Here is a 23,756-nt window from a genome sequence, read left to right on the forward strand (position 1 = left end):
ATTTCAGATTTGGTTAATCCTTTTTAACCAACCTGTTTTCCCATCTGGGTAAATTTTAGGTTGATTTAGGGAAAGAATAACAAAGTCCTTTCTCACTACACCTTCTGAAATACTTACAGAAGCTCACATCCATACATCTCCCAGTCTTCCTCTGAGGAGATGGAGTACTCAGAGTGAGTGATGGCAGGCACCAGGAGTTTGAAGATGCAGGGAACGCACTGCTCAATTCCTTTAATGTAAAGTGTTTATCTAATTAGCTTGCTTATGCAACTGTGTTTTGCTACCAGCTATTTTCAGTAATAGAGCAAAATGCTTAGTTTGTGTAGAACACAGGTAGAGTTGAAACTAAAGTGTGTCTTCTCATTTGAAGTAAGAGGCACCTATGATAGAGCTGCCAAGAGAGAAAATTTGCCTTGGGGCCCTTCTTTTAAAAGGTTCAGGAGGGGCTGACTCATTACAAATCCCTGACAATATATAGAGGAATATATCACGCTTCCTTTGTCCTGAGTGCCCTGGAACGGCTACTAGCTCCAGCTTTGAGTCGTTACAAATCCCTGACAGTATATAGAGGAATATATCACATTTCCTTTGTCCTGAATCCCCTGGAACCATGACTAGCTCCAGCTTTGAATGGGTGCGCTGGGAGTTTCTTGCCTTACTGAACTCAGTGGAGCCCATAGTTTGTGCACACAGGGCACTGAGGTTGTGTATGATACACCAAACTTGCCAGAGGAGGGAGAACACTTAAGAAGGAAGTTACAACATCCTTCTGTCATCCATAATACTACTGCCTGTTTCTGAATCAGTCTCGTATCTTCTCCTTGTGGCCAGGGCAGTGGCTTGGTGTGAAGGCATCTCCAGGGGATTTTTGCCTCCCAGCCGCTTCTTCTAATATGTAAGGAGATGGCTCGGTTTCTGTGCTCACCACAGCTGTTTCCTCTTAGGTAAGTTATATACTAAAACCATGTTTGGAGATTATTCCACAGTATGTCAAGCCTATGGCCAGTGTGGGCTGCTGTGATTTTTTGTTTGTTTTTGTATGAGAAAACCATATTGGATCTTAAGCAGCATGTCTTTTAGCTTTGCTTTCAGAGCACCCTTTCTTCCTTCTTACCTCTGCTGTTAAAAATTCACTTTGGGCTGATGCTTGGCACTCAAAAGCTCAGCCTGACGATTTATTTTTCTCTCTGCAGTTTTTCAGAAAATTGGCCGTCAAAAACAGGTGGCTGCGAACCTTTCTGAGACTTTTTTTTTTCTGAAGCAAAATGCACATAATCGTGGTGCCTGTCTAGTGTTGTGGGGCTGATGGTGGTGGAGTTGTGTGGCTGTGCATATGTGCCTGTTAGCCCCGCCTTATTAAATTTGGAACTGATTGTTCAGGCAATTTGTCAGGGAGGTATGGGCAGACCCTGAAAATGCTGACTTTCTACAAATGTCATGAAATTAGGTGGGCAGCCAGAGGAGGCAGAGCCTACAAATGCCCACCCTGCTCCCGGGTGTGCTGGCTGCTGGGCGGACATCAGCCAGCCCTTGCAGGTGTGCCTCCCCGGAGCAAAAATCCATAGGAGACTGGGCTTTATTGACTCTACTGCTTATGGAGTTGCTTGTTTTTAATATGTGCTTTTTGGGAAGTCTGTAAGCGAACAGTGATGTCTGTCTTTCCCTTCTCTGAATAGGCTGAAAGATCAGGCAGCACTGTTCTGTATCTGGTCCTTTAGTAGTACATACAGTTATCAGTGACGTGCATACGTGACACTTGTACCGGTGTTTATATTACACCCCTAAAACAGCTTTCTGAGCCCTTAAACAAATTTATGGTACCAGTATTACATATCTAGCTAGAGTTGTTGTGGTTGCATCTGGCTGTATCCATTGGGTTTCAGCTCCCTGGTCATTTGAAAAGACTGAGCAAGGGTAAGCCATCAGGGTTTGGAAGTATTTTACTTCTCTGTATGGAAGAAAGGTTTGGGTTAGCAGAAAATAAGTCAAATTCTTCTTGGGGAACGATACAAATCTTGATTTAAACAAGATTGCTTGCGGACTTCGTAAACTCATCTTGCATGTTTCTCAGTGCTGTTGGTATTAATTGGGAAAAGCGAATCTGTAGCTCTTATCAACCCATTGGGTCTTCAGTTTCACCACCGTGTTTCTATGAGAAGAGAAATACTGAAAGCAACCAATAAATATTTGCTTAAAATAGCGAGCTGGATGTCATGGATAGCAGCTGTAGGGTTCACAGCCTGGACCGGTGGTTACCCCGGTTTCCCCGGCGGTGCCTGAGGGGTGTTCCCAAGCCGCCGTGAAAGTCATGAGCCAAAGGAGCATCTTGGCTGCCCGGGGAAGCGCCGAGCTGGCTGCGGGCAGCCCCGGGGGTACCGCGGGGGCCGCATCTGCGGCCGAACGGCTCCAGACCGGGGGGAAAGCCCGGGAAGGTGGGGGGGGGAGGGGAGACGGGACGCGCTTTCGCGGGGGACGGACACGGGGTGCAGCGAGGGGCCGGGGTGGTGCCGGGCGGCGGCGCTCGGGGCCGGCGGTTTCCCGGGCGATGGGTGGGGAGAGGAGGAGGAGGAGGAGGAGGAGGAAGAGGAGGAGGAGGGGTCCCCGCGGCTTTATCTCCCACCCGGCTCCGCCCGTTGCCGGCTGCCTCCCGTCGCCGCTCCGCTCCGCACGGCTCCGCTCCGCTCCGCACGGCTCCGCACGGCTCCGCACGGCCGGGCGCAGCGCCGGGCAGGGCAGCGCCCATGGGCTGCGGCAACTCCACGGCCGGCGGCGCGGGAGGGCGAGGTAGGGCGGCGGGGCCGGGCGCGACGGTGTGAGCATCCCCGCGGGCACACACCCCACACACCCCCCCAGCCCCCCACCCCCCTTTTTTTTTTTCTTTTGGGGGGGGGGGATCCCCGGCCGGCTGCGGGAAACGCTGCCCGCGCTTCTGCAAGAGCATCTCTCTTTCCCGAGGCTGATCCCCTTGCCCAGGGGAGAGCGGGCGGTGTGGCCCGCCGGCGGGCACCCCACGACTGGCGTTAGGGTCACCTCCTCCCACAGTAGCTCTCCTGGGGGGGACGAGCCCAGGCCAGGAGCTGGACGTAAGGATCCCGCCGGGGGTGTAAGCTCCATCCTCTTTGCTTCCCTATAAGGCCACAAACGCCACTTCTGAAATGATTTTGTGCCACTTCTTGCCATCTGCTTGCCGGAGAAGTTGGAGGATATTTCCAGGATTGAGGTTTCTTGCATGTTAATGTGTACTGCTGGCTGGTGTGTCCAGCCAGCTCCCTTGTTTGCTCATTATTTTCAAAAGAGGTAAGATCTGGGAAGATGGTGCTGATGTGCTCTTCCTCCCCGCAGCCCCCGCAAAGAGATTAAAGTATACACAAATTGATAAAAGGACTTTCACCATGTAATTATAAACAGGAGCGTTTCTCAATCGTTTTTCATTCTATCAGCACTTGGCAAACATTGCCACCTGTTTCGGTACCTGTATTAAGTCTTTCAGATGAACTTGTTAGCTTCATAACCTCTTGAAAATACACAGCAAAATAGTGGCTGGACCAGTTAAAATTAACGGGTCTCCATCTCTTACTGTTTTGACGTACTTTCTTCAGAGCTTTGGTGGTGCTAGTCCTGGTTTAAAGAACTGGGCATATCTTTGAATGTGAATGATGGTGCATCCTCCAAGTTGTATGTATGTGTGTGTGTTTGTGTGATGCTTTGCTGGTTTATCCACTAAACCCTGCACTTCACACCCATAGGGGAAGGGAAGGCTTTTCTGCCATTATCGCTTGCTTAATTTCTGTTAAATGATTATAAATTAGTTTTTAGGTATCATGCGTTATCTATCAGAGGCCTCTCTCATCTGTAAAGAATGCACTGTGTGAATTTGCTTGAAGTTCCAACACTCTTATTAGAGCTGTCCTGTTTGCACACATTAATTCTCTCCCATTAGTTGATTCCTATGTCGCTGTGACTGGAGGTGTTGTCAGTTTATGACCAATGTAGCTTCATACTGCTGGGATAATGCTTATTCACATCCCATTTCAATTTGCTGGGTAAAAGCGCCAGAGCAAGTGTCAGGGACGTTCAGAGGAAAATTTTCAAGTTGATTGTTAGTCCCGTTGGAGTAGCTTCTCAATTAATGTTGATCTGGCCACCCTGTGGAATTTGTACTATTACGCAAATGAGTAAATGTCAAATAGACTAACTCTGACAGCAGTAGTATTTAGTGAATTATGTTGAACTGAAAGTTTGGTTGTTTAAATAAATGTGTCCACTGTTGCACTAAAGGTAGCTATTTTCAACTGGTTTTGGCCTAGTTTCAACAGGTTTTGTCTTGTAGATTCATAAATTATCTTTACTGAAGGTACAGCCCCTTTGGTAGTTTAACTTACCTATACTGCTATTCATAATACATTTGAACTTCCATTTTGTGGCAGCCTTTTGCATACTCTGTAGAAATAGTCCACGGATCTCCAATGGCTTAGCACATGTAAAAAACAACAGTGCCATGTAAACCACATAATTAGTATAATGACATCATTACTGTTGTCCTGATAGACCTTTCCAAAGCAAATACAGCTCTGAAAGGTCCAGTTCTCTTCTCACTTTCTCCACTGTTAGTCAGGAATAACTCGATGCAGTCTATGGTGTTACAATAACCAACAATTGGTAATAAATGTAAGAAGTGAGATGTCTGCTATTTATTTTTTTCCATTTAGCGTTCCTTACAATGTGTTTAAAAAAAAAACCCACAATTATTTTATATAGGGGAAGGAGAATATGTATCATTTTAATTGGAATTCTAGAGCTCTTAAGGCAAGTGTAACTTTCAATATTTTCCCGAAAGATGTGAATACTGTGTAAATACAAATTAATCCTGTGGCTTGCACAGCATGACTACATCTGTAGTGCTAAAGTTATGACTATTCTACAGTCAGTAATGTCAAAGCTAGAGGTACATAATATATAATTAACCTGTAACACTCTCTGTCATATTATATGACTAAGGATAATATTGTAGCATACTTCACAGAATACATTAGACGTGTTACACTAGTCCCCATTTTCTTATTCTGGTAAAATTTTTATTGTAGCCTAACTCAATTTTTCCTAAACAGACATATATATAATGATAGTTCAGCTAATGATATTATCTTCTGTTGCACAGCTAGAATGACATTAGAGGAGCTATCAGGTCTATGGTCTGCAAGATCTAAACTAATAGACATGATCTAGAATAACATTTATGTCTGTGGTGCAGTACTCCATGACAGCAGTATAACTCACAGAGTTTAAATTTTCCTTCCAGAGCATCAGACACTGCCAAAAGGCTCCTTAGTTGAGAAATGGCATCTTCTCTTATCCAAGTAAACTGATACATACACATCCTTCTTAAATCACCTAACTATTTTATGTTAACCATGGATTATACTTATTTTTTAAATTTACCCATTACCCATAGAAAGCTTTATTAACAAATTCCTATTTTCCTGATGTTTTGTTACCTCGCTTTACATATCCTTCTTTCATGTCATTCCCTGGTGTTTTAGAAGCTCCAAAATAGCTCTTCTTTTTTGTTTTTTTTTTTTTTTAAAAATATGTCCTTAAACATTCATTTACTTTTTTACTGAGTTAAGGCATTTCCCTTCATTCCAGTGTTGCTTCACTAACAATTTTTAACTGCCTCCTCCTTTCTGTATCAACTGTAGAAACAATGACAGCACCTTAAATTATAGTATTCAGTGGAGGCTGGCAGTCTAGCCTTAATTTAAATATGCAGAGAAGCTGTTAGTCTGTGGAGAGCTTCAAATATAGCCAAATTATGATGAAGGAGAACTTTCACGCCAGGTTTAAACAGATTTATTAACTTAAAGTTTGGTGGAATGCCCAGGAAACCATCCTGCCATTCTACTTAAAATCCAACTAATTTTTAAAATTAATGTTTAATCGGGTCAAGTCTATGTATGGAACTGCTACCCGATGAGTTGAAGAAGTAATCACTTTGAAGTAAATTGATATAATTCTGTCCTCAGTTACACTGGGGGTATAAATAGAATAAATTCATTGATGTTAGGACTTGGTTCCATACTGCTGTATTTTGGAGCAAATCAGAAAGGAGCCTACAATAGAAAAATAATTTGTAATCTTAACTGTTACATGCATGTGTGTATAATTTTGAGGCTTTTGTTTGCTTTTTGTAACAATTTGAAGTATTTGCATGAAAATACTGTAGGAAACTTCATTAAAAATTAATGGAAAAATGGTTCATAATCTGCTCTGGAGTCAGGTACTGGCATTTTTTGTCTATGTGTTTTTATTCCTGTAAGTGGTTGCCTCTTACCCCGTTGATGTTTGTCTGAATTTTTTGTCTTCCACATTCACTCATGATGCATTTCTTAGCACAGAGGAATGTCATTGTTGGCTATCACTTTCTTTCAGCCATCTTTTGTCATTGTCCTGCATTTACTGAAATCCTGCAGGGTCACCAGTAACAAGCTGCTGTTGCTTTGAAAGTGCAAAACCCCTCTCACTGAATGGAAGATGCTTTTGGATATGTTCTTGTCCTTCATTTGTGACTGTTTAAAAGCTATGGGGTTTTTCTGAGGAATCACAGCTCCACCAGACAGAATGTTTCTCTTCTGTAATCACTTGAGCTCAGAGAGATGTATGGCTGAATGGGCCTCGTTTATTCTGTGGCCTGTACTCTTCCTATTCCTCCTGCAGCTCTAAAATGCCAAAATTCACCCATGGTCCCACTACATAACTGCTGTGAGCAGAGAGGTCATTCAGGACAATTGAGTGCTGCCTGATTCTTGTAGATGCAGCTTCCTGGCTGTGCCTCAGCCTCTTGCTAAGGTTAGGCACGTTTTGGAAAGCCAAACCAACATGAGCCTATAGAGACAAGGCCTCTAAGATCAAATGCTGCCTTGATATAGTGGGAAAAAATGGACAAACTTTCATATGTGTGAGGCTTTTCTCAAGTCATATGTCTAAAACATCATGGCTACGAGATCCGTAAGTGTTGCTGCTGTGGAACAGCTATGCACTGTTTGTGAATCGGTAGTGAACAAGATTATTTGGCTGAACGTCTGGCGGGCGGAACTTGAGAAGCTATAAAATAAAAATGTTGCTCACTAAACGTGGAATAGTTAGAAAAATATGTCAGTGAAGTAACAGGGGTGAGGGTGAATGGATTGGACTTTAAAAACAAATGCGTCTGTACAAACTGAAATATTGTTGGGTTCCTTGTACATAAAATCTATGTATAAGGAGTGTTAAGGCTGCCTAAGGAAGAAAACCTTATGAATGTTGACACAGAGATATTTATGGGCCACCTAACTGAAGTGATGTTCATTTGCGAGCTCAGAAGTCTTCCAGGAAGAAAACTGCTTTGTGAACTGGAAAGACTTTCAGATCTATATTGAGGTACTTTAATGGTACTCAAGTGAATTTGAACCTAACCCTTTTTTTACTTTTGCTAGTGAAAATGAGAAATCACCACTGAAATCAATTAAATCCCATAAATGGAAGGAAGGATAACCTGTTCTTTGTGTTTATAAAAGCAATAGAAAACAAACTCTTTGTTTATTATATGCATTTATTCATTATAAATAGTAAAAATGGTCTCTTGAAAAGTGAATTTGTTTTTATTGTACTTTGTTTTCAATGTTTTGTTGTGAGGTGCATTGAAAAATGCTGCAGTGATTTTCCGGCTGTGATACCCTCTCTAATATTGAAAGAAAACAAGTGCTGCCAGGTGTGAATGCTAGCAGCACGCCTCTGCTCTCACACACAGATTCAGAAGCCCACATGGATGGGTCTGAGAGACAGATCCTGTCTCCAGAGTGCAAATGTGTGTGTGCTGTAATGCACTGAAGGCATGTACGGCATTGAACATGGGCATGGCATTGAAGTGTGCCTGGTGACTGGCTGGAACCTGAGTATCTCCACTGGGAAATGTGGCGGTACTGTAGGCACACAGTTCTTCTCACCCAGCTAAGGTTTCGGTTTCTGTATGAAATGCTTTTTACTTTTGGTATACCTCCTGCAAGGAAGGCGTTAGTTTTTCAAATGAGGATCCAAAGCACTGGGACCTCAGCTCAGACTCAGAAAAGTCTTGGCAAAGCCCTTACAAAGGACCTCTCCTCTTTTTGGAGAAACTGAATTTGTTTGCAGTGAGCTTAGGTTGGAAAAATGAGAAAGTTGTGGTTCTGGTGCAGAACAGGCACAGTACAGGAATAGTTTCTTCAGGAAAAAAAAAAAAAAGAAATCCTGCTAACTACAGCAATAGAACTTGGCTTTTGAAACCGTCTTTGCCTGAAGTGTTGCTGATGCCTAGGCTCTGTCTAGATGTGCAGGGTGTTGCCCTGAAGTTACGCAGCTGAGCTGACTCTGGATGAGCTTATCTTGGTGGCAGAAAATGGCTCCCTACATCCGCTGAGAGCAAGCTTGCATGCATTGCTGCAATGCCAACCTTCCACCCGGACACAATTAATTTGGAAGGCTTATTTGTAGTACCATGTAGACACATTCATAAAGACAGAAAGTCTCAGAAAGCTGCCTGGCAGAATGAAGTTTTGAAGCGAGGAACTAAGCTTATTGTGCATAAAGGTACTCCCTTCCACTTAATTAAGAGTTTCTGCTGATACACGTAGCTGTACTGAGATTTTGCTGACTCTGGAAGCAATATGAACAAAAGAAGTGTGTACGGTGTCATACAAGTCCAGTCTACATTTTTGCTAGGAAAAGGAGGGATAGTCAAGTCATAGGAATTGGCAGTGATGTTATGTTCAAGAGTTAGCTGTAAAGAGAGATGTTTCCTGCCATACAAGCCATCCGTTCAGGCAGACAGTGCTGGAAGGACTTGCAGGACTGTTTCTTCCTCCCTGCATTTAAAATAAGGATGCAGAAGGCGTATTCTTACACATCAGACTGAGACAAAAGATATTTGATATTTATGGATATTTTCCAGCAGCAAAAATGAAATTTTTAATGAAATGAAGTGTCATGGCTGAAAAAATCCCAACCTACCTCCAAATCCATAAAATCTTTTGTATTGACAACTGTAGTTTCTTCAGAGTGAGCTCAGATAACCTCTTCCAGCTAAGTACTAAGAGGAAGAGGAAAAGAAGTGAAAGGTTTTCTAATGTCTACCCTAGCTTGTGTAATTAATAGAAGGGATAATTTGCTGGTTACTCAGCTGAATGATATACCAGTAATAGCAACATGGCATTAATAACTTGGGAGGAACAGGAAAGAGTTTGTACTTGAGTGAATGTTCCTCTCCCAGCAAGAAGCATCTGAGTCACCAAAAAAAAAAAAAAAAAAAAAAAAAAATACTAGTCACTGAGATCAGGCAGCCAGGTGGTAGCTTTTGTCTTTTTGCTGTTTTGTTAAATAGCAAGATGAATTAAGGGGTGGTCAATCTCTTTAGATGTACAGGGCTTTGGATGGATTGTGTCCCAACATTTATATTGGTTCTATCTAGTTGTTTCATGAAGCTTCGTTTATCTGGCAGGAAGAATGGAGCAGCATTTTACACATGTAGTGCCAAGTCTACAGCTGAATCAAATGGCAAAGTAAACAGTCATTCAAGAGTAACTGCTTGATTAGTTGTGGCAACTTTGTGGCAGACAAAACCACCAGAAGACTGAGCAAAGCGAACCATATAAAATTCAGAAAGACGAATTTTGTTTTACCTTGCTCTCACCTGGGCACTTGTCCACAGCAGCACAATTTTCACTCACCAAGAACCTGGCTGGGATCTAAGCGTGGTAGACTTAAGGGAAAATATAGATAATCATTAAGGATAAACTAGACAAATATGAGAAACATGTTCTCTGACAATAGAAAGTTCCTGTTGCTATTTCTGTGCTGTTTAGGACAGAAAGGCAGAAAAATGCTTACTGTACTACCAGTTGGTTTAGAGGATTATGCCATTATCTTGTAAACATGCACTTTTTTTTTTTTTTTCATTCTAGGTGCCACAGGGACTACTAAAGATATGTAAGTACTTCTTCTACTCTTTCAAATATGTAACTCTGGACTTATCTTCAGTCCTACTAGCTTTATACTAGATTTAGTCATATATAATTCATCTGGCTCCTAACATATAATCAACACCACCAGATGTTTATTGTCTTTAGTGACAGCTTCCATCTCCACAAAACAACTTCATGTCGTTTACTTTTCTACAGATTACTTCCCTTGTTATTTCTCCAACATAAATGTCTTTTTTTTCTGCTACTGTTGAGAGTTGTCTTCCAGAGGTGGTCATGTTACTTCGGACTACTCTTCCCTGTCATGTACAGGTACCCCTTTTTCCAAAGGCCATGTCATTGTATGAAGCAGCCACATAAGCTTCCACCATGCCCTCAGAGAGATTTAAAGTGAGAGACCCAGTAACCCTTCCAGACTTACTTGTCAAAGTACCCACCTTCTCTAGATATTCTCCACGCTGAAGATAGTATCTGTCTGCTCCTCTTTCTCTCCCTTATGTTTTGATGCTGAGTAGCAGAGGGCAGCCCTACCCATCCTGTTTTTCTCTAAATTTGTAAGGTCTGAACCACTTTTTCCCTGTTGCCTCTTGCCAACTTCTGGTTTTCAGAAAAGCACCAGCAAAAGATCAGCCTTTCTCAGACCATTTTTCACTTGCTGATACAGAAGAGTACAGGAACAGCGTTATTCAGCCATAAATTTATTTTCCATCAAAGGAAACATTAAAGAAGTCCTCCCGAGGTCTTGCCTTCTTCTGTTTCATATAATTGGTATTTACCACTAGAGATTGAGACTGAGGGACCTGGGAAAGATTTTAATGTTATGCAATAGGAACATTCTTCAGTTTTATTTACTTCATTTAGAATAACTACTCTAATTAGATGGAGGAATCTTGGTGTAGAAATGAAGGCTGTCAAGTCTGATAAACAAGTGGAGAGAAGAGCTTAACAACAGGCTTGTCCTTGCTATTACAGAGCACATCTGAGAGCTAACGACAGGTCTCACTTGGCAAATGAACACTGTCATAGATACTCTTCAGATCTGTGTTACCCGTGTAGTCTGTTTTATGGGTTTACAGTGTCAGACAATAAATAAATTACAGAAGGCAAGCTTATGAGGAACCTCTTCTTGGTGCAGCCTGCAGCATCCATGCCCTCAGCACTTCTGTGTATACAAACCCACTGTTTTTAGTTTGTATTAGGGCCTTCTCCTGATGTTCAATTTAGAGAATTTAAGCGACTGACTTAGAACTGCATCTCTCTCTTCACTCTTTGGTAGTTTTACATTTCAAAGTTGCAAGCACTGTTAAATTATGAATTTAGTAGGCACATTTCTCTGCTTAAAGGTATGGGTATATTTAGAACTGCATCTGTGTGTATGTAAGCGTTTGTAGGGCCAGGCTTTAGGAGTTAAACTGGGAACATCCTACTTATTAGCGTTAGATCAGCTGTCATGTTTCAGAAAAGTATTGGCATAACTTAGAAAAAAATGATTACTGGTGCAGACTTCAACAAAGTGAAAAGGTCAATCCTGGAACCATTACTCATTCGCATAAGTATAGTGGAGCCAGCTGAACAACCTGTGTGAGTAATAGCATGGTTGAGCCTCCTTGCCAGACATTAGAAACACAGATTTGTTAATGAGGAATGGCAGTGATGATCCAAAAAGTCCTAAATCGGTCATCCTAATATTTAATAGCAGATTTTTATAAAGGAAGTAAAATACCAGAAAAACTATTTTATTTTAATGGAAATGAACAAAGCAGATTTATATTAACTAACATAGATCCACACAAGCTTTTATGTTATACTTTTTTATCAACTAAAGATTAAAAAATTCTCTTTAAAAAACCTACTTTTTTTTTTTTTTTCTGTCAAATTTCAGTCATATTGGTTCTGTTTCAGAAAAGCATTTACGTGTGTCCCTACAGCATACTTTTTGATACAGAATCTGGTTATTCTAACTCAAGAGATTTCCCATTTCTTGCCTGCAACTCATTGCCAAGCCACTAGCATCTCCTGGAGTAAGCAGCCGGGTGGAAGGAGGGAGGGCTGGATCCTGCTCTGAGCCTTCCCGGGTGACTGCAGGAAAGGTACTTTAACCTTTGGGCCTTGAGTTTATCCACCAGTAAGATAGAGATGATGATATGATCTTCTTACACAAAGTGCTCTGAGATTGAGGGCCATGCGGAGGCAAAAAAAGGATGTGTGGTCTGGGAACGTGACCTCTTCGAGTGTCCTCCAACCCTCAAATCAGTGGTGAATCTGTTGTTCAGCTTCAGCCAACACTCCTGCCCCACTAATGAAGTGAAGTACATCACTGCTAACTGGAAAAGCTGAGATATAGGAGGGGTTAAGTGTATGCTAGAAAATAATGCAAAGCATGTGATATTCAGAGTGTGGCTAAGTTCAGAGGGAGATGAGTAACAGTAGCAAGGAAAGGATATAGCAATTCAAGCCTGTTTCAGAATATTGGGAAGAAATCCATCAAATACAAATGGCATGCCCTTGTTCCCCAAAAATGCTGAGAAACTGAGGAGACTTAGTCTGTCACTTGTGCGAAGTTTATTGAATCATTTCTAGTGGGACTACTGAGAACAGCTAGAAAAAGTCTGTATAATGCTTGGCATGAGGAGAGTCCTAAAAGCTGAGGCAAGAAAAATGTCAATGGAATGACTTAATGTGAATGCCTGTCATTTGACATTTAAAATATTATGTGGAAAATGGCAGCTTCTTTTACCGTCAAATGGACATAGGACTGATTGATGTAAAAACTGACAGTTGAACCAAGTATATTTTTCAGACTTAGGAGGGTGACAGGAAGCCTCTTGGGATAGACAGGTCCTTACCACGAGAAACATTTATTCTAGCTCAAAATAGAGTAATGTTGTGTGGATTTGCTGTTAAATCCACTTACTGGCTACAGGACTCCACCTACACTACCTGCTGGAAAAGGTGCTTTCAGTTCCTCTGCAGGAGATGTCGACATCTGAGGGAGGAGGCAGCGAAATGGCAGCAGATCAGTACAAAGAACATCAGACTGATAGGTTCCTTTTGCTCTCTCTTCCTGGTGCAGAAAAGCTTATCCTAGCTTGTTCTTCTTGGATGATTCTGTAAATGGAGATATTTAAAGATATTTTTTATGTTAGGTTCTTCCCTCATCCCTGACATAAGAAACTAGAGACACATTGGAGGTAGAGAGGGAGAGAGAAAGGATGTGCTCGACTCCTGTATCCCCATGCCCTCTCTGTGTGTCTGGGAGATGTGGCAATGGGAGCACCACCGAACCAAAGGAGCTTCTTTCCATTCTCACTTCCACGTGGTCGAGTGTTGCCATTGCAGCTCTGCTCCTCAGAGCCACTTGTGTTCACCCAACCTGGGCACAGAAGCAGCACTGCTGCAATGGCTCAGCTGGCACCTGGGCATTTGACCATGTGAAATTAGTGGGCACCTTTCAAATGGGGCCTTAAGCTACAGCATAGGAAGTCAAGAGGTGTGTACGTATGTGTAATGCACAAACCAGAGCATCGTTCCTTCCCATGCTGCTTAGAAAGGTGTCCCCAGGAAGGGATGGAAAGCCCTGATGATTAAACAGTAGGCACATCTACCTGTCAGAATAAATAAATTACATTAAGGAATGTCATATATGATTGTTCAAGATCATGGTTCAGAAATGCCTTTCAAGGCTACAGTATGGATTTAGCCCTAACCCCGGGTAAAGGCCAGCTCTCTGTTTTAGTGCCTGGGAAGCGGATCACAAATTCAGGGATGAGCTCATGATGGGGAGTATCCTTGCATTGACCCCATAGTCCAGGCAATTGGTCCTTTGATGGGAATATTCAGGTGAGGATATCTGGGTAAACGGGAGAGCTCTCCTTGGGTCATGGTGCCCCCTTTGCTGTTTTCAGCCTTCCCTGTGCACCGTTGTGGCCGTATCTCATGGCTTCCTGAGCAGCTGTGGTGCAGGACCCCTTCTCGGGCAGTTGTCACAGTTGCTCTCAGCTGTAGGGAAGGAGTGAAGGATGTCTGGATTTAACAGCACTTGAGTTATCTTGACAGTATTTTTATTGCTAGATTGGTAGGTTGCAAACCAAAGTGCAGCTGCTGCCCTGATCCATATCCAGCCATGCAAGCAGAGCTCAAAGTCCAAATATTTAATCAAAGGTGGGTGAGTAATTTGTGTGAAGACTGATGCTGGGGCACAGACTGAGTCTGCAGCACAGCAATTTACCCTCAAGGAAAAAGAATTAAATCCTTATTTTTCTATGCTAAATTTGCTTTCACATTAATGCTGATTACCCCCTGCTCTGGTTGAGCTACACTGGACAGTATTTCAGTGGGGGGAGTCAAACCTCAGTGACTCCCTATCAATTTACAGACTGACCTGTGATTTTACCCTACAGGTAAAAGAGAAGTAGTTGCTCATTTATAAAGGATTAGTAACAGTTATGTGGTTTGCAAACAACTCTGTCTTTGGGAGTTGCAGTACGTCATTTTATGGAGAGGCTCTAACATCTTTTGGCACAGCTACTGTGAAAGTTTATCCTTCTTTATCCTCATTCCCATGCCAGCATGGACACCCAGTCCCCTCCAGTCCTCTTTTGGTGGAATAGCAGCCCAGCCTCATTCCTGTTACGTGCAGAGCCTTTATGTTCCTCTAACGTGTGGGACAGTGTGGGGACTCACTTGGGAAAAGTGTTATTTACCTGTTTCAGCTCCAAAATCTACTTGCAGGCACCACTGGCGGGTGTCATGAAAAGTAAGCTGCATCTATTCTAAATCCTTTTTTTCTCCTGTAGATTAGATTGGAAAATTGTCAGTGCTTTCGTGCCTATGTGAGTACTTTATTGAATTGTGGATGACCTGAATTAAACTGGGATCAGTAATAATCCCCTTCTTCCCTTGCTCCTGAATCTACCCAGATGGTCATGGAGTATCTGAAAGAAACAATTTGCTAATGTGCTTTGTGTCTTTTGATGTTACAGAGCAGAAGAATCCGTATCGGATGATGACAAAAGGAGGTAGGTTCTCTGCCAGGGCTGACTTATTTGCAACAGGCTGAAGTGACTTCTGCCTCCAGATGTACATCCTTCCTTCCCTCCTCCTAATTCCCACCAACACCACCAAAACAGAGAAAAAGGAAAAAAGAAAAGAGAGGAGGAAATCTCACACAGGGCCCCGTATTGATGAGTCCCCTCACTCTGTTAGTGAGTTGGAGATGAGGGAACTTTGTGGCCAGAAGAGCACATAATCTCACAGATGTAGGTGATGTGCTCAATAAGAGCCAGTGACCTCTGACTTCACACCAGCCCTGCCACAGAAGATAGCATTAGCACTTATGGGAGATCTCTGCTGGGCTGGAAATCAAAGTAAGTATGACTCTATCATCAAACAAATCAGAAATTGTCTCTAAGCCCTGGGAACTGGATGAGGTGTGTTTAATTTGGCACTTAATGGGGCAAAGCAATGTAATGGGAGCCTCTGCAAGTAGCTCCAGGCATGGCAGAGGCTCTTAAGGACCCAGTTTTTCACCTCCTTGCTTTTATAGTCCCTGCTTTTCATACAGGCTTTGGAGACAGAAATTATGTTCTGCAAGGCCATGAAGGGGAGAGAGTTGGGCTATGAATGTACCTAACACTCTTGTGCTCCTTCCTACTAACAGTTTTTCTCCAAGTGTGGCCCTAAGCAGTGGGATACAGGTCCTATTTATTAGTGAGGAGAGGTCAAAGGGCTGTTTAATTGTTGTGCATTGTTTGAAATGAGGTGCTTTGGTGGTCCCAGTGTCATATGTTACTATCAGATTGGCTCTGTCCTCAGTTGGATGTATTCAGTGTCTAGAAGAAACTGGGCAGGTGGGGTTTATTGTCACGAGAGAGTTGGGGTTTAATGAAAAATGTAGGAACTTGAGTGAAAAATAGCTCCTTTCACAGGTTTGGGTCCCACTTACAGCTAGCCTCAATGTTTTTTTGCCTGGCACTAGATTAGCAAGCACATGGCACTTAATGCGCACTTCTCCCATAGCCACAGGAAAGGAGGGTTCGTCTGGATGCTCGTGCAGAGGTGTCCTTCTCTCTGACCATCCATGGTCTTTGTAATGCTGCTCTATGATGTCAACATTATAGGGAGAAGTGTTACAATTAAGCTCTTATGTCTCTTTAATTGTTTCTTTAAATCAGGAACTATGGTGGTGTGTATGTTGGCCTGCCATCGGACGCAGCTCCCATGGTTTCCAGTCAGACGAAAGCTGCACCGAAAGGTATTGGAAGGTTGCGTATTGCATTTCCCCTGCTTTCTTAGTTTAATTTTATCTGGTAAGATGTATTTCCTTTAAAAATCCATTATTATTTCAGACAGACTGGCTAGCCTTGGAGCCTCTTAAGGCAGTGGGGCTACTTATAGTCATTAAAGTGATTGTTCCTGTTTATTTAAATTTTAGCACACTTTTGCAGAAGGATACTAGAGCAGGTGCTGACAATGTGGTACATTGTCTTCTGAACAGCTTCTCCACACTCTGAGTGCTCTGTGAATTCAAAGAAAACAAAACCCTGTTAGGACTAAGAGGCTGTGATAGATGCACTTGCAGAGCCTCAGCGCTATTTTTAGTTTTGAAGGTGTTTACTTGCATTGTGGTGAATTCCAGTAATAACAGCTAGTAAGTGCTTGCTTTCAGGTTTATTTCTGTTCGTATGTGAAACCCAGTGGAAACTGTTTCTTTTCCATGTGATATTTTCGAACAGTAGGAAAAAGCGTTAGGTTTGTAAGTACTTAATAGACAAGTCATAAACATATAATTATGAAATCAGGTAATATTGTTTAGATTTAATACAACAAAATGCTGCCATCACATACATACGGCACAGAGTTTAGTCACTGTCTGATGCTTCCAAAATTTGCTGCAAAAGAAAAAAAATGAAGAAAAATAACACTATTAACCAAAATAATAGTAGCTGATTTTGGAACAGTAGTACCTTTGTTGCATGATTTTTTTTTTTTTTAAACAGTATTCTAAATTAGTGATTTGTTACAATGTTTTAACCATCTTTATCTTTTGTTTTCCTATTAAGATTAGAAGGAAATAAACACATCAAGATACAAACTGCTGGAGGTACAGTATGTCTTAATTAACGTTATGTGGTTGGCATGTATTTGTTGAACAGAAACAAGGTGGCAATGCTCCCTCAGCTGTTTTTGGGTGGTCTGGGAATCACGCGGTTTCTTCTCCAGCTGCAGTGTAACTCTCCTAAAGGCTGGACCAGGAGCCAGTTCTCAGTGATGCAGACGTAAATTAGAAAGTGTGTAAAGTCACCTACTCGGTGAGAAGTGAGAAGCAAGGAAATGACGTATTACTCTGTTTGGGCATAATCAAATGTCCTTGTATTCAGCTTCAACCACACCACAGCTAATCCTGCAACGATACTAAGACCTTCCATGAGAGGTGAGGTGCATCAGCAGCGCATAGACCAGCATCTGTAGAGACAAAGCTTTTCCCGGGAATGAGTAGTTTGCAGTTAGAAATGGCAATCTCCATTTTGGGGAGGACCTTGAGGACCAAAGTAAGACACCCACTAAGTAACATACTGGAACTTTCCTCTTGCTCTGGGAGAATCCGTGGGGGCTTTGTTTTCCGCTGTTCAGAATAGGGCACTGGAAATTTATAGGCTCTATTCCTGCCTTAAGAGTTTAAACTAAATAACTGAAAGAAGTCCTCTACAAGTTTATGTCTGAAGGAAAATAAAACAAGCTAAGTTTCCATTCAGAATTAGAACTAAATAAACATTGACTAATTTTGAAAGGGAACTGTTTTGATGTCTAGCCAGTGGGGAGGGGGAAATTATAAAGCTGCCAACAATTTCCATAGGAAGCAGAATCCTAATTTAGGTGAAGAGCCAGAAACAGTTCTAGCTGGTCGCAGTGCTGAATGCAGGCCTAGTATATACTGTATATACTGTAGTATATAAAGACATACACTGATTGTCTTTATTCATATGAACAGTTAAAACTTCATGGACTTCGCCGTGAGCACTCATATACGGGAAGGCTTTCAGTTGGTCATCACACCTAAATTCAATAACCTGGCTGAGATGTCTGAGCTAGGAACACCATCACCCTTGACCTGGGCATGACTGAAGCACCTTGAGACTGGGGCTTTCCATCAGTGTTGATGAACAGAGCCTGGGTTAATTAGGTCCTTGTCTAGGTGCTCTAGTTAAATGCCTGAGGTTGGGTAGAATCAATCACTTGACGTTTGTTGCTATTCAGAATTGTTGAAAGTGCACTTTGCCTTCATTGGTGCAAGATCAGGGCTTGGCTGCTGACTCAGTCCAAGAAAGACTTACACAGATGAACACCTTTAAATCTGCAAAGGGTCCTGTAAACTAAATGAGTTTACGTGCATGTGTGTCTGTAGGGCATAGACTACAAATCTCTCAGCTTCTAATGATGACCTAGTTTTCTGATTTATGTATAGAGTGTTACTGTATTGCTTTGCCAGTCCAGATAAATCTGTTTGTTCCTTTCTTTTTTTGAACAGTCTTCTACTAAGACCAGTTGCCAGTGCTTTAGAGAGAGCTGTCTTTGTGCTAAAGATTTTAATATCTACGTAGCCTTCTGGAGAGCAAGAGAGATCAGAGCACCAAAAAATCTAAACTGTTGTAAGTTCCAACTACGGGTAAAGGTTAAAGTACAGCGTTGAATCAGTTTCCTATGATGGTTGCATTATGGAAACCTCCTGCTGTTCTCCAGTGAAAAATTAAATTAATGAACTCATGGTGGATGTTTCTGCACAAGAGCTAACTTTGATGATCTGCAACTTATTTCTCTGTGGCCATATTGCAGATTTCATCAGCTATCAGCTACGCTTCATATATTTTCTCCAACAATTTTTGATAGATTTTATATAGAAAACCATTACTACTGTCCACTTAATAGTTCCTATGGTAGGTTCCTATAAATTAATTGTTAATTTACTTCAGAGTAATATATTTGACAGGTTTGCATCTTTTTGGTAATACTGCAAATTTTAATATTTTTGCTGTGAAAACTTAAGAATAGGATGAAATAAGCATAATACCATCAGACTCTTTATAATTACTACTGCCACTTTTATACAGTGAGACAAATAATAGTGTTTGATTTTCACCTTTTAAGAAGATGTTGCTCAAGGAAATTTATTTAAATAAGAACAATGTACTTCATTGTAATATTTACATGTCTGTTTTTATTTTCTTCAGCTTTATCTCTTTTATAAAGATTTACATGGAAAAGAAGTACTAATGAACCAAACTTTTATGTTATGTCTTCCATTCTGTGTAATATGATAATGACATTTCTTTGCCTAATGATGAAGTGATAGTATTTTCAGAGATAGTGGGACTAAACTCCAGCGCTGCATCCTCCTGAACTGTAGAGGATTTTTGATCACTGTTGGAGTTTTGTACCCCTGACTTATCTCTAAGCATCTCCAGTATGGCAAATTGTAACAGAATGAGTGTTATTATTACTTTAGCAAATTGTTGTATTAAATAATGTATGGGAGGTTTTAAAATTCATTAAGTTTATAGCAACTGTAGGTTTCCCGCAGAACATAAAACAGATTGTACATTTCCATATGGCTGAACAAGTACTTAAATTATTAAATCCTTTTGCATAATTTTTTAGTCAAACTTTTTTTAATAGGATACAACATGCCATACATTTTAAACAAACAAATAAACAAAAAAACCCCCAACCCACACCGTATTAACGTATTACTGTGGATTAATGACCACTCTTAAAATTAAAGAAAAAATCAACACAGAAAATTTGAACATGAAGTGAAACTGTGAACCACGAAATTCCTGCCCATTTCACTGATATCTAGTAAGACCAATGAACAACCATTGACTATGATTTCCAGTAACTTGCAGCTTGGGCTTTAAAATAAGTGGTATTTTGTTGTGAGGCCTGTTAAAAAGTATTTTAAAATACTGCTTTCTGGTCCTCTTCTAAGTATTTGTGACATGTTATTCTCCAGAAATCTGCTACTTGGATTTTCAATGATTTCAGGCTTCTAGCTCCTGAAGACAAATGTGCATCTCATTCTTGACGCCTTCAACCTCGAACGAAGATGAAATAAGATTGAAGATTAAGAGGTGGTGTTAAAATATCTCAGTATGAACGAATGTCTGTAGATTACATCTGCAGAGTCTTGTTCTTGCAAGTCAAGCTGATGAGAACTCAAATAGCACCAAGTAATAACCATGCAGGTTTACTTCCCACTTGCTTCCCATAGCATAAGAGTATAGTTCCCACATCACATATTCCACAAATGGTCTAAATGGTTTGCACAGCACAAGTTATTTAGTACAAAGCAATTAGGTCCATGTCTGACCTGAACATGATTGCCTTTCCCAAAGCAGAAAAAACACCAGTCATCCTAGGATACATCATAGTTAGGCTAGTACTTGAAAAGCCAACAACAGATGCTAGTAATCTTCCCAGTTATTTGTCCACTTCTATCTGTCAGTTGCTGGGAAAATTTTCCAAAAAGGTGGACAGGTCTAAATTCAAACATTACTTGTTCTGCTCCTGACATCTGAACCCCCATGCGTGGGCTGAGGAAAGAAAGAGGTGATCTTTAATGAATAGCTCCTAGCAGTTGGTGGTGGGACAGTTGCAAAGGGTACTTTTTCTTGTTTTACGTCACTGCTTAATTTTTCCTGTGCAGAGCTGCAGAGAAGTGAGGAGCACTTTGCAGAATTGGCCTCTTAATGATTCATCCTCTGAAAGTGTGGGAGGTACGGTGGTTTCTTAATATTTTTGTTCCTCTGCATCTTTTCATCTCAAAAGCTTACTGATCAACTGACAAATGTTTCGGTGTCATGGACTGGAGCCTCTCCAATAGAGATATATTCATTTATGGCTTGCGGACCTGTATCTGTCAAATGGATGAGCTAGGGCCATGCCCTTGTCTTAGACTTACAAACTCTTGCCTTTTGTTGTTCCAAGAACCCACAGATCTAGAAACTGTGTGACAGGACACTGTATTCTGTCTTGGCCAAATTCCACTTAGAGAACTGATTTTCTGCTCATCAAAATTCCTCTATGGTGAGCAGCATTTCTTAAGCCTTTGTTAATAAAAGCACATGACATTTCACAGAGAAATGAGTATATCTGCTCTTTCAAAACTTACAATCTATGGATATTTCAGTTAGGAGGAGGAACACAAAAGAAACCTTATATGCCAGCTGCCAGCTGTGCATTTGATGGCATCCTTGGAGGATATTTAGGCACTCAAGTGGTGGTTCAATGTGAGAATTGAGAGCAGAACACAAGGAGCCATTGAATGGCAGAGTTATTATTAAGGAATATACTTTGGTTTTGTCAAAACATCTTGAATTACCATTTGTAAAGAAGAAACATTTAAATATTGGGTCTGTAATACCATTTCCTTTGCAGTTGTCACTCTTTCTTCAGCCAGATCTGAGGAGCCAGTGAAAATAGTTTAGCAAAGACAGTGGTTTTGGGCTTTATAATCTCAAACTCTCCGACCTGAGATTCTTTGACAGGCCAGAAATAATGTGCTTGAATTCACATAACTCAGACAACTGAATCTTTAAAAATTCTGGAGTACCAAAGCATAGGATTGAAACTATAGTTTGTGATTTGCGGAAAACTAATCCAAATACCTTGTTGGACTGCAAATTTTGCTCTAGTAGTACAAACTTTTTCACCACGAAGACAGCTGCTCCTTTGAATTACACTGATGAGACAGTACTTTTATTTTGCTTTCTTCTTAATGCAGAACCTGGAGCATAGTTGTAAGGACCCGACTTCTCAGGATCTTGGTAGTCCAGATGGAGATACTGCCCATCTCGTGTGTACCATCCACATCATAGTGTAGTTCAGAGGATGTGATGTAGCTTTAAATCTCTGTTTCACTCACGGGTTAAATCTGTCACCAAGAGGGTTGCAGAAGACGTGGTAAAGCCCAGTGTAAGCTCAGTCTGGACTTCATTCACTAGAATTGAAATCCTCTCATAGCAAAGAGTCCTCAAAAGGCTGAAACTGCGGAAAAACGTGAAGGTGGAATTTGTCTCTAATGAACACAAAGGCAAAGTACTAATTAACTTGATTTCGTCCTGCATGGCTAGCAGAGGAGTCTCTGCTGTATGGGACTATGATTGAAACAGCATCACTAGCATATTGTTCCCTGTCACCCACACAGGTCTAGTGATTCTCAGTAAGTGTGCTTCCCAAGCAGTCGGTGAGTCACTGCTGATCTGTTTTCTGCAAAGTAGTCCTCTGTTTGGTTCCCATGGTGATCAGAAGTGACAATTATTACAGGCTGCTACTACAGTTCCTTAGCTGTGTGTACCCACTAAAAGAAGCTCTTACCTGGTTATAGTTCCTTGGAGTTTTGCAAGTGCATTGTTATTGCTTTCTATTGACAGCAATTTGAACACTTCAGGTGAATTGGCTTTGTGGAGAACATGCTGGAGGAGGGTGTTTTGTGGAGTATTTTTGTTTTGTAATGTATTAGAAAAAGGCCAAGAAAATAACCGCTCTGTAAACTTTCCATAGAGCAATGGTGTGCTGATATTGCAGGAAATCTTTTGAGGCTGGGCTAAATGATTCAACCCTTTGTTTTAACAACAAATGTGCACAGAACTTAAATTTATCATAATAGGAGCGATTTCATTTTAGATAGTGACATTTTTTTACTGTCACCCTAGGGTTTTCAAACAGGAGTATTTCCCAGACACAAAAACTTGCTTGTGGGTGCTTAGAATGGCTGTCACCCATGTTGTGGGAACTTCTGTGTAGTGGGCACTTAACTGGTCATTGTTAAAATATCTATAGCTGAAGATAGGACCCTGCTTGTGAAACAGATGATTCCATGAAGTGCAATGAAATTCTTGTTAGCTTAACTACTGAGGTAAGAATTAAAAAGATACTATGGGATGGAGCCTGGATGAGAGGGACTACATGTGCCAGAAAGGGGGACATACGTAGGAGAATGAGGATTATGATATTATGCAGTGAAGACAGATGCAGAAGGAGGTTAGGAACTGAAAATGACGTAAAAAGGGAAATAGTTTAAGTATCTGCTCCATTTCTTTGTGATTCTAATCTCTTGAAATAGAGCAAGAAGTAGACCACTGCCAAATAGTTTTAAGACTGAAAAGAAACAGGGATTGGCTTATTGGTTCATTCCAACCCTCAGATGTCTGAGATTGCAAACTTTTTGGGTAACATCTCATTTTTAGTTGCCTAATGCCCAGTGTAATGATCCCATGAACCTTATATGTCCTTTTGGTATTACCAGGACATATAAATATCTTGCCTTCTCTTTCAAAATTTGTGTTGGTGTTCCTTTTGTTTATGTCTCTCTATGCAGACTGAAACTTCTAATTACTTTGGAAGTTTGCATCACGCTTGAAAAACAGTTTAGTAGACTGAGAAAATACACAAGATGCAAAAAACATTAATACACGTTGTACAAGGAAAGATTATAGACCGTGCAAATAGGAAGGAAGAGCTTAATCTGAAAAACAGAGTAGAGTTAGGACCGAAACCTTGGTTTACTTATGTCATCTATCTTACATTTCTCATAACTAATGGATGCCTGTGCAAGAGACTAGTTTGGATCACAGCATCCTTGTTGGTTACTCTGGGAATTTGCAGTCCACTTACAAAGCTTTGTTTATGGTCTTTGATTCCTACGTTATAGGAGATGGCAGTAATGTGAAATACTACCACCCTTAGTCTTCACTGTCCCCTTTTTATGTT

At 41.2% G+C, this 23,756-nt stretch overlaps 1 protein-coding gene across 2 annotated transcripts; it reads left to right on the top strand.

The window, feature by feature from the left end:
* Positions 1 to 2,669: 2,669 nt before the first annotated feature.
* Positions 2,670 to 21,124, top strand: CUNH12orf75 (chromosome unknown C12orf75 homolog). 2 transcript variants are annotated; one of them, XM_042792592.1, is made up of 6 exons: positions 2,670 to 2,784; positions 9,972 to 9,996; positions 14,972 to 15,007; positions 16,163 to 16,242; positions 17,056 to 17,091; positions 18,517 to 21,124. In XM_042792592.1, the coding sequence occupies exons 1-6, from the start codon at positions 2,742 to 2,744 to the stop codon at positions 18,525 to 18,527; spliced, it is 231 nt and encodes a 76-aa protein (XP_042648526.1). In that variant the 5' UTR covers positions 2,670 to 2,741; the 3' UTR covers positions 18,528 to 21,124. The 2 variants fall into 2 exon arrangements, with proteins under 2 accessions (XP_042648526.1, XP_042648527.1); XM_042792593.1 differs by having other exon boundaries at positions 17,051 to 17,091; positions 18,517 to 18,597.
* Positions 21,125 to 23,756: the final 2,632 nt, after the last annotated feature.

The sequence above is a fragment of the Tyto alba genome, unplaced genomic scaffold, assembly GCF_018691265.1.
Source record: "Tyto alba isolate M040663 unplaced genomic scaffold, T.alba_DEE_v4.0 Super-Scaffold_2, whole genome shotgun sequence".
In the NCBI taxonomy this organism is placed as follows: domain Eukaryota; kingdom Metazoa; phylum Chordata; class Aves; order Strigiformes; family Tytonidae; genus Tyto; species Tyto alba.

What these genes read in the sequence shown, in the direction of transcription:
- CUNH12orf75 (XM_042792592.1), top strand. Translation starts at nt 2,742, where the DNA reads ATGGGCTGCGGCAACTCCACGGCCGGCGGCGCGGGAGGGCGAG. An exon ending in ACAGGGACTACTAAAGATAT is followed by an intron (nt 9,997 to 14,971) that starts GTAAGTACTTCT and finishes TTGATGTTACAG; the next exon opens with AGCAGAAGAATCCGTATCGG. An exon ending in GACGAAAGCTGCACCGAAAG is followed by an intron (nt 16,243 to 17,055) that starts GTATTGGAAGGT and finishes TATTAAGATTAG; the next exon opens with AAGGAAATAAACACATCAAG.